Source organism: Cherax quadricarinatus, chromosome 40, assembly GCF_038502225.1.
Source record: "Cherax quadricarinatus isolate ZL_2023a chromosome 40, ASM3850222v1, whole genome shotgun sequence".
NCBI classification, from domain to species: domain Eukaryota; kingdom Metazoa; phylum Arthropoda; class Malacostraca; order Decapoda; family Parastacidae; genus Cherax; species Cherax quadricarinatus.
The window spans coordinates 17,036,277-17,051,003 of record NC_091331.1 but is presented as its reverse complement, the minus strand read 5'-3'; the positions used below and the strand labels follow the sequence as shown (position 1 = coordinate 17,051,003).

General features: G+C 39.6%; 1 protein-coding gene across 8 annotated transcripts in view; it reads left to right on the top strand.

The window, feature by feature from the left end:
* LOC128687168 (formylglycine-generating enzyme) overlaps positions 1-10,784 on the top strand; it is a 191,559-nt gene extending 180,775 nt beyond the window's left edge. For all 8 annotated transcript variants that reach the window (XM_070092743.1, XM_070092748.1, XM_070092741.1 and 5 more), the window contains one exon: positions 10,613-10,784. In XM_070092743.1, the coding sequence (XP_069948844.1) occupies positions 10,613-10,718 (106 nt within the window). In that variant the 3' untranslated portion in view covers positions 10,719-10,784. The remainder of the gene's footprint in view (positions 1-10,612) is intronic.
* Positions 10,785-14,727: the final 3,943 nt, after the last annotated feature.

Genomic DNA, 14,727 nt, shown 5'->3' with positions numbered 1-14,727 from the left:
ATGCCTCCAAATAGTGCTGCTATTGATGAATTTAAGGCCAGCAAAGGCTGGTTTGAGAGATTTAAGAATTGTAGTGGCATACACAGTGTGATAAGGCATGGTGAGGCTGCCAGTTCTGACAAAAAAGTGGCTGAAAAATATGTGCAGGACTTTAAGGAGTACATAGACACTGGAAAATTAAAACCCCAACGAGTGTTCAATTGTGACGAAACAGGCCTGTTTTGGAAGAAAATGCCAAACAGGACCTACATTACTCAGGAGGAAAAGGCATTCCCAGGACACAAGCCTATGAAAGACAGGCTAGCTCTAATGTTTTGTAGTAATGCTAGTGGTGATTGCAAAGTGAAGCCTTTACTCGTGTATCACTCTGAAACTCCCAGAATGTTAAAGAAAAACAATGTTGTCAAGACTAAATTGTGTGTGATGTGGAGAGCAAACAGTAAGGCATGGGCCACTAGGAACATTTTCCTGAACTGGTTCTATGATGTGTTTGGCTCCACTGTGAAAAAGTACCTCCTGGAAAATAAATTGTCACACAAGTGCCTCCTGGTAATGGACATTGCTTCTGCTCATCCTCACGACTTGCAAGAGCAAATTGCGGGGAAGTTGAGCTTTATCAAAGTGAAGCTTTTGCTTCCTATTACCACTCCTTTCCTCCAACCCATTGACCAGCAGGTCATTTCAAACTTCAAAAAACTGTGCACCAAAGCAGTGTTTCAAAAGTGCTTTGAAGTGACCTCAGACACTGAATTGACCCTAAGAAAGTTCTGGAAAGATCACTTCACTATCCTCGGTTGCATAAATGTTATAGGTAAGGCTTGGGAGGGAGTGACTAAGAGGACTTTGAACTCTGCTTGGAGAAAATTGTGGCCACAGTGTGTACAAGAGAGGGATTTTGAAGGGTTTGGGGCTAACTCTCAGGAGACTATGTCAATTGTGGAATCTATAGTGGCATTGGGGAAGTCCATGGGGTTGGAGGTTAGTGGCGAGGATGTGGAAACGTTGGTGGAGGACGATGTTGAAGAGCTAACCACTACTCTCGCCTTCTTTATCACAGGGCTGGCACTTGGAATTTTCTTTGGCCCCATGGTGGCTTATTTAGCAGTCACACTCAATAAAAAAGCACAAAAAACAATGGATTATTACAAAATGTTTCAGATGAACACGCAGGGTAATGCTCACGCAACAAGAAACAAAGCCAGACTAACTTAGGATGCGTGGGATGCTTTGTGTTGGCGCAGGCAGGTGGACATATTCGGTACGGCGGACCACTATCAACTCGATGAAAACCGAGGTGATGAACGAAAACTGGGACAAAATTTTGACGAAAAAAGTCATTGAAAACTGAATTCAATGAAAACAGGGCAAACAAAAACCGAGGTTCCACTGTGCTTTCTTCTGTCCGCTGATTCTCTTCTCTAATTTTTCTTATTATTGAGAGAGCTTTGTCTCTCGTGGTATGTCTTTATCAGTGCACATACCAAGAAGCAGCTAATCTGTGTGAGCAAAGTAGGAATTTCTTTGGACAGTCTTCTTTACTCTCTTCTTTTCTTCACTATTCAGATGCCTCATAAATTGCAGTGACTGGAAGATGTTCCTCGGACTGTGTGTGACATAAGGGTGCAGCTTGATGTGGAACCACATTGGAGTACTGAGCTTCAAAATCATGACTACTCTTTTCAGCTCCTGACTGGGTCTTGATGTTGCCACATACAGCTTAAGGATCCTACTCCATAAAGTATTCCACCTTCACACACACGGTGGACCTGGTTCAAGCCTAGTCATCATTAACCACACCTGTGATCACTCCTTTGCAAATCCTATACAAGTACATGTATTTCTGGTCCCAGGATAGATCCTCTCTCACCTTGTCATTCAGAACAGGAAAATCAGTGAAATTGCCTGGCTGGAAAGCAACAACTGGCAGCTCAGACAGAGGATCCTTGATTTGCTTGCCAATGGGGCCTCTCCAATGCTCAGGACCACTTGGCTTACCATCATAGTAGTAGAAAACAGCCCGGAATGGTAGTGGACCGGATGACCAAGCAACATTTCAAGACTATGAATGGCTCCATTGTCAACTCCAACATTTACATTGGTTCCGTCACAACCAACACATGCAACAGGCTGCTGAGTTAGTTTCTGTGCCACCAGAAACATATAGATAGTCTTGGCACTCTCTTTTCCATGGCCTGACTTGGAGGTCACATAAGTAAGATATTCAGTGCTGGGCTCTACCATGATGACATAATGATCTTTCACCAATATCTTTGGACTTCATTTCTTTGTCTTCTCATTCTTTGTCATTAAACGAGTGGAGGTCTTCTTACCATCAAAATACAGTGATATGATATTTTCAAAGTTTGCTAGCTCATTTTCTTGCCTCTCCATTTGGTATTTGTATCTGGCATCTCGTAACTATTGTTGTCCAATAACTTGACTTTTGTCGTCCTTAGTGATAATGCCATAGTCCATTAAGGTAGCAGTAACAATGGCAGCTCCAGCATAATCACTGATCAAGTATTGGTCACATGTGGCTGCCAGTGTGGGGAGTCTTGTTCTGTTCTGTTGTGAGCTGCTGGCAGTCAGACCACTCACGACATAGTCAGCATCAGTATCGACAGAAGCACTATCCCTGTCATCATCTGAATTACCATCAGAATCAGAAACTTCTCTAGCTGCCAGTTCACTCTGTCTTTTCTCCAGCTACTTCCTGGCTCTGGCTGCATCCTGCTCCTCTCTTACTGTCACTCTATCCCACGTCCTCATTCCTGTCATGTCAGCACAGCCAATTTTCATCTTCCTAACGCCTCTCTGGTCAAGGAGGAACTGTACCTCACGTTTAGGAACTTTCACATCACAATTACAGGCCAGGTGGTATGTCACACTCCTTTATTTTGCACCCTACATCTTCACAGGAGGTAACAGGACAGAAACAACTACATATATCAAACAACTTGTTCATTTCTTCCTGAAATGGAGACATTTTTGTTCTTATTAAGTTCTCTTCCTCTTCTGTACAATTTTCTCAATCTTTCCTAAATAGTTTTCTGGCTGAGAATAGGAATAATTTTTCTGTCTCCAACTGATTTCTCCTATAGTTCAGAACAATCATTAACTGCTATCTTGATAATCATTGAAACATCAGTAAACTTTCCTTCATCACATTTATATCACCAGCAGTTCCTTAACATGTTGCCTTTGGATGGAAGTTTGTTTATTGGAAGAACACTGGCATGGCCAGACAATGCGCATTCTGTGGCTTTCCTGGTTGACATTGTAGCCATCTCAGTAGTAAAATATATAAGCAATCAGAGTATCTGAAAAGAGAGAAAGTTAGTTATTTTATTTTATTTTATTTTATTTTATTTTATTTTATTTTATTAACATATCGGCCGATTCCCACCAAGGAAGGGTGGCCTAAAAAAGAAAAACTTTCATCATCATTCATTCCATCACTGTCTTGCCAGAGGGGTGCTTTACACTACAGTTTATAAAATTGCAACATTAACACCCCTCCTTCAGAGTGCAGACACCGTACTTCCCATCTCCAGGACTCAAGTCCGGCCTTCCGGTTTCTTTGAATCCCTTCATAAATGTTACTTTGCTCACACTCCAGCAATATGTCAAGTATTAAAAACGATTTGTCTCCATTCACTCCTATCAAATACACTCACGCATGCTTGCTGGAAGTCCAAGCCCCTCGTACACAAAACCTCCTTTACCTCCTACCTCCAACCTTTCCTATGCCGACCCCTACCCCACCTTCCCTCCACTTCAGATTTATACACTCTTGAAGTCATTCTGTTTTGTTCCATTCTCTCTACATGTCCAAACCACCTCAACAACCCTTCCTCAGCCCTCTGGACAACAGTTTTGGCAATCCCGCACCTCCTCCTAACTTCCAAACTATGAATTCTCTGCATTATATTCACACCACACATTGCCCTCAGACATGACATCTCCACTGCCTCCAGCCTTCTCCTCACTGCAACATTCATCACCCATGGTTCACACCCATATAAGAGCGTTGGTAAAACTGTACTCTCATACATTCCCCTCTTTGCTTCCAAGGACAAAGTTCTTTGTCTCCACAGACTCCTAAGTGCACCACTCACCCTTTTTCCCTCATCAATTCTATGATTCACCTCATCTTTCATAGACCCATCTGCTGACACGTCCACTCCCAAATATCTGAATACATTCACCTCCTCCATACTCTCTTCCTCCAATCTGATATCCAATCTTTCATCACCTAATCTTTTTATCCTCATAACCTTACTCTTTCCTATATTCACTTTTAATTTTCTTTTTAGTTAATGTTTATAAATACTGCAGAGTACATAGATACAGTACATAAAACACTGCACTGTGCTACTCTGTAATACAGACATATTCCAGAATTTCAATCACAAATGCTGTAGGCTAAACCTCAACCAATCAACTTCATATTTGGCACTGAATCTAAGATGTATACAAGGAACAATGCATGAAGAATGCAGCTTTGATCAAAATTTCAGTGCTCCCTAATGACCAATCTTTCCTGGTTATATTGTATTATCTGAAAAGTAGAGTAAATATTCTATTTTTCTGTGAATAAGAATTGTGCCCAGTCCGCTAACTGTGAGTCTGCATAATTCTGTAAGTTTTCTATTCAACTATGAATGCTATGCTGTAAATAACCCGGAAGTTGGTAATTTGGCCACTTTTACAAAAATTTCAGTGAATTCCAGTTTCAAAATAAATACTGTGTATTCTAGCAACTAAAGTGACCTTTTTACTGTTCATTAGTCACATTCCCAGGCATATCCTATTTCTCAGCCAATAAAATGTATCCAAGAATGATTGGTCATAGTTTAGGCTGTCCAAACAATTTAACCCTTTCAGGGTCCATGCCGTAGTTCTACGGCTTTGAGTTGAAGGTCCAAACCGTAGATCTACTCCATGAGCTCAGCTCACTCTGATAAGCTGTGAGCAGTAAATTTGGGCCTGGATATGAGAGAATACATCTATGTGGTATGTGTGCACCACATAAGACAAATCCTGCAGCACACAGTGCATAATAGAAAAAAACAGAACGTAATTTTCGAATAAAAGAGACTTTGCAGTGTTTTTTCACGTTTTTTATAGTTGTATTTGCAATTTCTTGGTCTCATCTGATAGGATGGAAGATATATTACAGAAATAGAGATGATTTTGATTGGTTTTAGTACTGGAAATGGGTTGAAACTGAGCTCAAAGTAGTGGAAATGTTAAATTTTTGCCGATGTTCAAGAGTAAACAAATGACCTCACACATCTAATACACGCCAGCTGGTGGGTCTAATATACGTTCACAAATGTGGTGATATTATTTATACAATTTTTATAATATTGCATAACAGTAAATCTTCTATTTTTTTGTTTGAATAAAAATTCATTATGTGAATAAAAAATCAAAATGGAATTCATTTCTAAAGCCTGAAAACATAACTAATGAACAGAGGAAATGTTAGTTTAGTGCCAGGGATGACTGCATTGTTTATTCTGGACCTTATTTTGAAACGGGAATATTTTGAACTTTGCGTTAATTTGGCCAAATTACCAATTTCTGATCACTTTATTTTATAGTTGAAACAGTTGACTTGGCGATTTCTTGTGCTCAATCGATAGAATAAAAGTAATGCTAGTGAAATAGCTAAGAATTTGGTTGACTGGAATAATGTAAGTGGCCTAAAATGGGAGCCGGTCAGCAAAATTGCCGAAGCATAAATATCGCTGACACATCAAAATTCGCGAGAGCATAATTTCGTTAAGAAAAAAATTCTCTACCATTTCATAAGAAAAAATTAAAACTTTTTTTTGAAAATTCTTGGACCCTGGTGCACACTTTGAAATTTGGCCTCTGGACCCTGAAAAGGTTAAGCAGACCTAGTAAACAGACTAGAGGAAGGGGGGGGGGGTCTCTACACTTAGGAATATCATCAGAAAACAAATATTTCTGCTATTTTCAAGCCACTTCTAGTCCGAAACCAAAATCATCTCCATTTCACTAATGTCTTCTTATCTATTAACCCTTTCAGGATTTCCGACGTACTAGTACGGCTTACGCACCAGGGTTTTTGACGTACTAGTACGCCTAAATTCTAGCACCCTCAAATCTAGTGAGAGAAAGCTGGTAGGCCTACATATGAAAGAATGGGTCTATGTGGTCAGTGTGCGCAGTATAAAAAAAATCCTGCAGCACACAGTGCATAATGAGAAAAAAAAACTTTGACAGTGTTTTTGGTTTAAAACAGCGACTTTGCACTGTATTTTCGTATGGTATTTATGATGGTATTCTAGTTTTCCTGGTCTCATTTTATAGAATAGAAGACATATTACAGAAATGGAGACGATTTTGATTGGTTTTACAATGAAAAGCACCTTGAAATTGAGCTCAAAGTAGCAGAAATCTTCAATTTTTGCCAAAGTTCAAAAGTAAACAAATCATGCTACGCATCCAATACACGTCAACTGGTGAGTTTAATATCCTTTCACAAGTGAGCTGATATTATTTATACCATTTCTACACTAATGCAGTAGTCTGCATAACAGTAAATCTTCTATTTTTTGTGAGAATAAAAATTCAAAGTGGAAAGCAAAAGAATGAAAGAGGGGCGTGGGGGCGTGACTAATGAACAGAAGAAATGTTATTTTAGTGCCAGTAATGTCTTGTTTATTCTGGACCCTATTTGGAAATTGGCATCTTTTGAAATTTGTGTGAAATTGGCAATCCTGCTAGATTCTGACCACTTTATTGGATAGTTGAAATTAGTAAATGGGTGGTTTCTTTTACTCATTCGATAGAAAAAAATGGAGTTCTAGCGAAATAGTTATGATTTTTGTCGACTAGTACACTGGAATTGGCTGAAAATAGGGCTCAAAGTGGGCAAAATCGCTGATGCGTAAACATCATTGAGACCGCTAACTTCGCGAGAGCATAATTCCATAAGTTTTCCATCAGATTTCATACTTTTGGTGTCATTATGATCGGGAAAAGATTCTCTTATCTTTTTATAAGAAAAAAATATTTTTTTTTTTTTTGAAAATTTGGCGATTCTGAGAACAAGTCTGGGAGAGGGCCTGTCGACCCTAAAAGGGTTAACCCCTTGACTGTCGCAACCTCACATGATGTCGCAAAATTTAAAAAAAAAAAAAAATTATTTTTTCTTACGAAATGATAGAGAATCTTTTCCTGATTGTAATGACACCAAAAGAACGAAATTTGATGGAAAACTGATGGAATTACGCTCTCGCGAAGTTAGCGACCTCAGCGATATTTACGAATTGACGATTTCGCCCACTTTGAGCCCTATTTTTGGCTAATTCCATTGTTCAGGTCGACCAAACTGATAGCTATTTCTTTAGAACTCCATTTTTTCTATCGATTGAGTACAAGAAACTGCCCATTTACCGATTTCAACTACCCAATAACGTGGTCAGAAATTTGCAATTTGCCCAATTTCACAAAAATTAAAAAATATGACAATTTCAAAATAGGGTCCAGAATGAACAATGCAGACATTCCTGGCTCTAAAATAACATTTTCTTTGTTCATCAGTCACGTCTCCAGGCCCCTCTGATATTACTCTTGCTTTCTATTTTGAATTTTTATTCACACAAAAAATAGAAGATTTACTGTTATGCAGACTATTGCATTACTGTAATAATTGTATAAATAATGTCAACCCATTCATGACTGCAAATTAATTTTTATTCACACAAAACTCCAGAAGATTTACTGTTATGCAGACTACAGCATTATTGTAAAAATAGTATAAATAATATCAGTGCACTAGTGAAAGAATATTCAACTCCCCAGTTGACGTGTATTGAACATGTGATGTGATTTGCTTACTCGTGAACATTGGTAAAAATCGAACATTTCCCCTACTTTGAGCTCCATTTCAAGGTTCGTTTCATAGTAAAACCAAAATCACCTCTATTTCTATAATATGTTTTTCATTCTATCAAATGAGACCAAGAAAACAAGAATACAACCATAAATACTATACGAAAATAGACCACAAAATTGGCATTTTAATTAAAAAAAAAACGGTTGGAGTTTTTTTTTTTCTCATTATGCACTGCGTGCTGCAGGATTTTTTTATATGGTGCACACTGACCACACAGATCCATTTTCTCACATGTGGGTCTACCAGCTTTCTCCTGCTTGATTTGAAGCTGCTAGAATTTACGAGTATATATACGTCAAACACAGTGGCTCGTAAGACGTATACTGTATATATGACCAAAACGTTCAAAGGGTTAAAGAGGGCTATTTTCTGTGTGGTATAAGACCCAAAAAAAAAAAAAAAAATTAGGACCAGTACTTACTGAGATATAAGACTGTGAAGTTGGCTCTGGATGCTCACCTGATGGCAACATCCAATCTTGCTGCTTACAGAAGTGTTGCCAATTTACCTGACAGGTGAACATTTACACCTGCCCTGGTCATTTACTATTGTCTAGAAATATATACAAAGTGTTTATAGGTCCCAGCAATGTTTTAGACATGCTGGAGTATGAAACTCCTTGAAGCATGGTGTTATGACAAAGGTCAGAATGTGAACTGCTGGAGGGGACCTTGCCTTTATATGTTTTTACTCTTGCACACAGACATGTCTTTGTATGTCTGTCAGTCTGTCTGCCTGTCTATCTGTACATCTGTCTGTCTGCCTAGCTCTTGCTTATCTGTCTTTCTGCTTTCTGTGTGTGTCTGGAGTATAATATGAACTCCTTGAATAATAGTGTTATGGCAAGCGTCAGACAGCAAGTGACATTTGATGAATGTGCTGCTGGAGGGGAGCCTTGCCTTTACATGTTTTTACTCTTGCACACAAACATGTCTCTGTATGTCTGTCAGTCTGTCTATCTGTCTGCCTAGTTCTGCTTATATGCCTTTCTGTCTGCCTGTGTGTGTCTCTTTCCATCTTCTTGTCTCTGTCTCAGGGAGCAGCTAGTAAACCTGTTGGTTTGTGGTGTATGGGCCGCTCCCTGATTGCTGAGCAAGTGACACTATTACTTGCGTCATGTTTATTTATGTCTTATATCTACAAACACTGTATAGCACTTGGCCTGGAATTTTTGGGTTATCCTAGGTAATTTACATTATGTATAATTGTATATATGAGTACATGTGAAAGACAGAGATATAGACATATACAAATAGACAGTGATATAGACAGACATATAAATAGACAGAGATATAGATAGATACAGAGATACAGACAGAGATATAGATAGAGATATAGACAGATACAGACAGAGACAGCCAAAGCCAGCCAGCTAGCCAGCCGAATACATAAGAACATAAGAAAGAAGGAACACTGCATCAGGCCTACTGGCCCATGCAAAGCAGGTCCATGTCACCCCCAGCTTAGACCAATGACCCACCTAGTCAGGTCACATCCACTGAAAGAAAGAGCATGACATTTGACCCAGTAGCACAAGCTAGTCAGGTCCAGCTCACACCCACTCATGCATTTATCTAACCTATTTTTACTTTCCTCTTAAAATGTGTGTTAATATGACATAACATCAGTGAATCACTGGTATTTGCCATGCTATTTGCTCTAGCTGATGCTCAGTTGAACTGGTACTCCCACAGGGTACTAAATGCTCCCAGATTTTTTCATAGTGCACACACAGTGCACAGACCCATTCTTTCATATCTAGGCGATGCAGGCCTATTGCACCAAATTTGAAGGAATGAAAAATAAAACGTTGATCTATATTTGGAGCCCACCGCACGTGAACGTATATCTACGTGTGGACAGTTTAAGGGTTAAGAACAGTGATAATAAAAAACATTTTGAGGGGTTATTTGGCAGTCTGAGAAATGTAGTGTTATTTTTCACACATTTTTCAGTCCATAAGTCGTGAAAATCATCAACAATGTTTTCAGAAACGTAACCTGCAGTTGCAGTTTTATAACTGTAGTGTAAGCATGCCTCTGGCAAGACAATGATGGAGTGAATGATGAAAGTTTTTCTTTTTCAGGCCACCCTGCCTTGGTGGGAAACGGCTATGTGTTAAAAAAAAAAAAATGCTCAAATTATCGGTGTCTACTGTATATTATGTATTATACATAGTAAAGACTTTCTTTGGGTTATTTTTCCCAGAGTATTATTAACCTGGGACTGGGATAACCCAAGGAAACGAGCAGTTTGGTTTATTCCTGTTGGGGTCCTTCGGTTCTCTTCCCTAGGATGTGGGTCACAGTTTTCTGGTTCAGTTGTATCAGAAACAATGGACAAAGTCTGTTATAGGATTGTCCATTACTATTATGATCGCAACAAAACAATCTTATCTCCATCCACCACAAATACTATCACCGGCCACCCACTCCTCCCTATTAGTCCATTAAATCGTAAGCTTACCACACCTATTTGCTACTTGTTGATCCGAGGCAGCAGAAAACTTGCCCATACACCTCAGTTTTCTGGGGGATCAGATCCAGGATCTTGCAGTTGTGAGTCAATTGCTTTTATCATTGAACTATTAGTGTGAGCTTGCTGGTTGCAATAGAACAGTTTAAGAGGAATTTAATCAGATCAATTAACTTAAAAAATTCTCTTTCTACCATACAGGTATCGATGTGCTGCGAGAAGTCAAAACACCCCAGATAGCTCTGCTGGTAACCTTGGATTCAGATGTGCTGCTGATAAACTCCCACACTACCTCAAGAAATTGTAGTCATGTCTAAATTGTTTATTAGAATATACTTTACTCATTGTGCAACTTTTTGCAAGAGTGCATTAGTCCCTACCTTTTAGTCAACCAAGTCTTCCAAAATCTTACATACAGTATTTCTGTGCTTATTTTTCTAAAGTCCTGCAGAAATATCTAACTCAACATATTGGATTGTAATTTACAGGGGAAACATCCCAAAAGGCTAAATGAATAGGATAGGATGGGAGGGATGGAGGGTAATTAGATTCGATCCAAGGAAGGAGACAAAAGGTCTAATTCCTCAGAGCAAGAGCCCCTCATCACATGAAGGGCTTGATATATGTAGCCATAATTGCTAATTATTTTCAGCAAAATAAAATTTTGTATGTCCTTTTTGCCTGCACTCTGCTACAACTATGACCCATCTCAGCCTATTTTATCATTGTCCTCTCCTCAACATCTCTGCCACTCTCCCCCATGCAGAATATGCTACCATTGTACACAACATGCCACCACTCTTCACAACATACTACCAAAGTACAAGACATGCTACTACCATCCTCCACAAAATACCACTCCCCCACCACAACATGCTATACCACCATTCATAATGTATTACCACTGTAAACATACCATTATTATTCACATGCCAGCACCCTCCATGACATACTACCACTGTACACAAGCCACCACCCTCTACAACATGCTACCATAACTTTCTAGACATACTACAACTCTCCATAACATCGCCACACTCAGCAGCATACTACCATACACAACATGCCACAACCATCCACAACATACCATACTACCATACGTAATATGCCACCATCCTCCACAACCTGCCACTAACACCCAAAATAGGCTACTATCATTCTGAACATGCCACCATACTCTACAACATACCAACACTCCACAATGTCACTACTCTTCATACATTCCCTTTAAGGTAGTGTTCATGAAGGGCTCTTAATTCAAGGAATTAGTGTTACTTTCCTCTTTGATCAAACATCATCATAATAATGAGGGGCATATGTTGTGGACCTGGGACTGGGGAAATAAAAGTAATTAAGGAAAAAGCAGTTACTATCAGGTCTTATTATTTTTCATTTTTTATTTTGCCACAGTAGGTGCCTCCCACCAAGCTAGTGACCTAAATAGGAAATGCATACACTATCGTTCATTCAGTAGCTGTCTTGCCAGACCTGCACTGAATATTATAATTCAAATGGCCTTAGAAACTGCAACATCATTATTTTTAATCAAAACTAAGTGCTAAACCCACAAAGGGTCATACAGCACTGAGCCCCTCAGACTACAGACATTATTGCTACCTACAGAACTTGAGTCTGGCTAACAGATTTCCCAGAATCCCTTTGTTATTTTATTCACAGTCCACCAGCATGTCGCATCCATAATACCACCTATCTTCACTCAGTCCAGTATAACATGTTCATACTTTTCAAACAGTCCCTCGATGAACATTAAAATGGTATAAAATACCGACAGGTTGTTAGGTAAGACACGTATGCAACAGTTAGGTATCTTTATTTCGAAAAGTTTTGCCTACACAGTAGGCTTCTTCAGTCGAGTACAGAAAAGTTGATAGAAGCAGAGACTTGAAGACGATGTAATCAGTCCATCACCCTTGAAGTTTTGAGGTGGTCAGTCCCTCAGTCTGGAGAGGAGTATTGTTCAATAGTCTGAAACAATATGGAGTTGAGGTGACAGGATGGAGCCTTATATAGAAGCCTACTGTGTAGGCAAAATGTTTCAAAATAAAGATACCTAACTGTTGCATATGTATTTTACCTAACAACCTGTCAGTATTTTATACCATTTTAATGTTCAGTCTGTCAGACACTGCAATACAAGGGTATCTTGGTACAGACCTGAAATCAACTTGGACAACTTCTACTAGTGAGAGTGGCTGGATTTGAGAGGGATCTGGTCTCCCAATGACTACATTCTTATCTCTACTAGTGACCTCCCCTCAAGGGAGGTTCCTTGATGCTGGTGAGGGGCTCTTGATCTAGGGAATTGGATCTGTGCTCCAGTTCCCTGAATTGAGCCTGAATACCTTCCATCCCCCAACATGCGCTGTATAATCCTATGGGTTTAGCGCTCCCATGATTATAATAATAATACAGTGGTCCCTCACTTTTCGTAGTTCTCGGCAATCGTAAATTTCGCCAATCATAGGGGTATTTTCGTATAAACATGGACTCGCTCTTCATAGGTTGACTCGCGAATAGTAGTTCGTCCGGGACGCGTATGCACGGTGTGAGCCAAGGCAGCCTCCCTACCCAGCCAGTCTGGCATTGTTTACCAATGAGTGAAGGTCCCCTCAAGTGCTCCTACAAAATATTTCATAATATTCCACTCATTTTAGTGCTTGCAAGTACTAAATAAGCTACCATGGCTCCAAAGAAAGCTCCTAGTGCCAAGCCTGTGGTAAAGAAGGTGAGAAATATGTACAATGACAAAGTCTTGGGCCATTTTAGGGAAGTGTTAAAGAGGCGCCAGAAACAGAGCTCTCTCCACAGTTACTTAGCGAGACAGGACTAGAGTGGTCCTAGTGGCATTAAGAAACAGAGAAGAAAAGCAACCCCAGAGAAGCAATTGGTACCTGAGGTGTTGCTGGAAGGGGATTCCCCTTCCAAACTGTAAACAATCCAATCTCTCTCTCCTCCTCCAGTCTCCCATACACTAAGAAAAATCTCCAATAAAGGTAAGTGTTATGCTGTTAATGTTTCATTCATCATTTCCCATTGTATTGTTTATGTACTACATGTATATTTCATGTAAAAAATTTTTTTGTTTTAATACTTCTGGGTGTCAGGAACTGATTAATTGTATTTACATTATTTCTTATGGGGAAAATTGATTCGCAAATCGTAAATTTCGTTTATAGTAGCTCCTCCAGGAACGGATTAATTACAAAAAACGAGGGACCACTGTACTAGTGACCTACATCTCGCCTCCTGGCGTTATATAAGGCTCCATCCTGTCACTTCAACTCCATATTGTTTCAGACTATGGAACAATACTCCTCTCCAGACTGAGGGACTGACCACCTCAAAACTTCAAGGGTGATGGACTGATTACATCGTCTTCAAGTCTCTTCTGCTTCTATCAACTTTTCTGTACTCAACTGAAGAAGCCTACTCTGTAGGCGAAACGTTTTGAAATAGATACCTAACTGTTGCATGTGTCTTGCCTAACAAAGTCCCTTGATGCTGGTAAGGATCCTTGGTCCAAGGAAGTGAACCTAGTCTTCCCTCCTTGGATCAAGTCTGATTGTCTTCCATTCCCATGCACTCCTCACTCAACCTTTTGGGGCTTTGACCCGTACAGGTTGAGCACATTTTTGTAAATATAATAATGATCTCCATGCACTACATGACCCCTACAGGTTTAGCACTTCCCTGATTATAACAACACACATCTGCTGGATGCTCAAGACCCTACTAATTAAAACCTTTGTATCCATCATTTCCTACTGGGAGGAGCCCTACCCTTCCTTCCACCTCAGACTTGTACTCTTATAGTCATCCTAACCTTTCTAAATAACAAACCACCTCAGTAACCCTACTTCCACCCTCTGAATCGCCTTTTATAACCCCATGTAGTTTTCTAATTTATGCATTTCGAATTCTCACCAAGCATTGCATGCAAACAATATCTCCACTCCTTCCAGCCTCCTTGTTGCAAAGTTTAAAGATGATGTCTCACACCCACCTAAGTGTTGGGAACACTTCAGTCTGGTTTATTCCCATTTTTCCAAAGATACATCTACACTCCATTTTTTTTTTTTAACATGTCAGCCATTTCCCACAGAGGCAGGGTGACCCAAAAACAAAGAAAAAAAAAAAACTTCATGCAACACTTTCACTATCACTTATACATAATCACTGTCTTTGGAGAGATGCTCAGATACGACAGTTTAGATCTCTCCAGACTGCCAATATCCCAAACCCCTCCTTTAAAAAGTGCAGGCATCGTACTTCCCATTTCCAGGACTCTAGTCCGG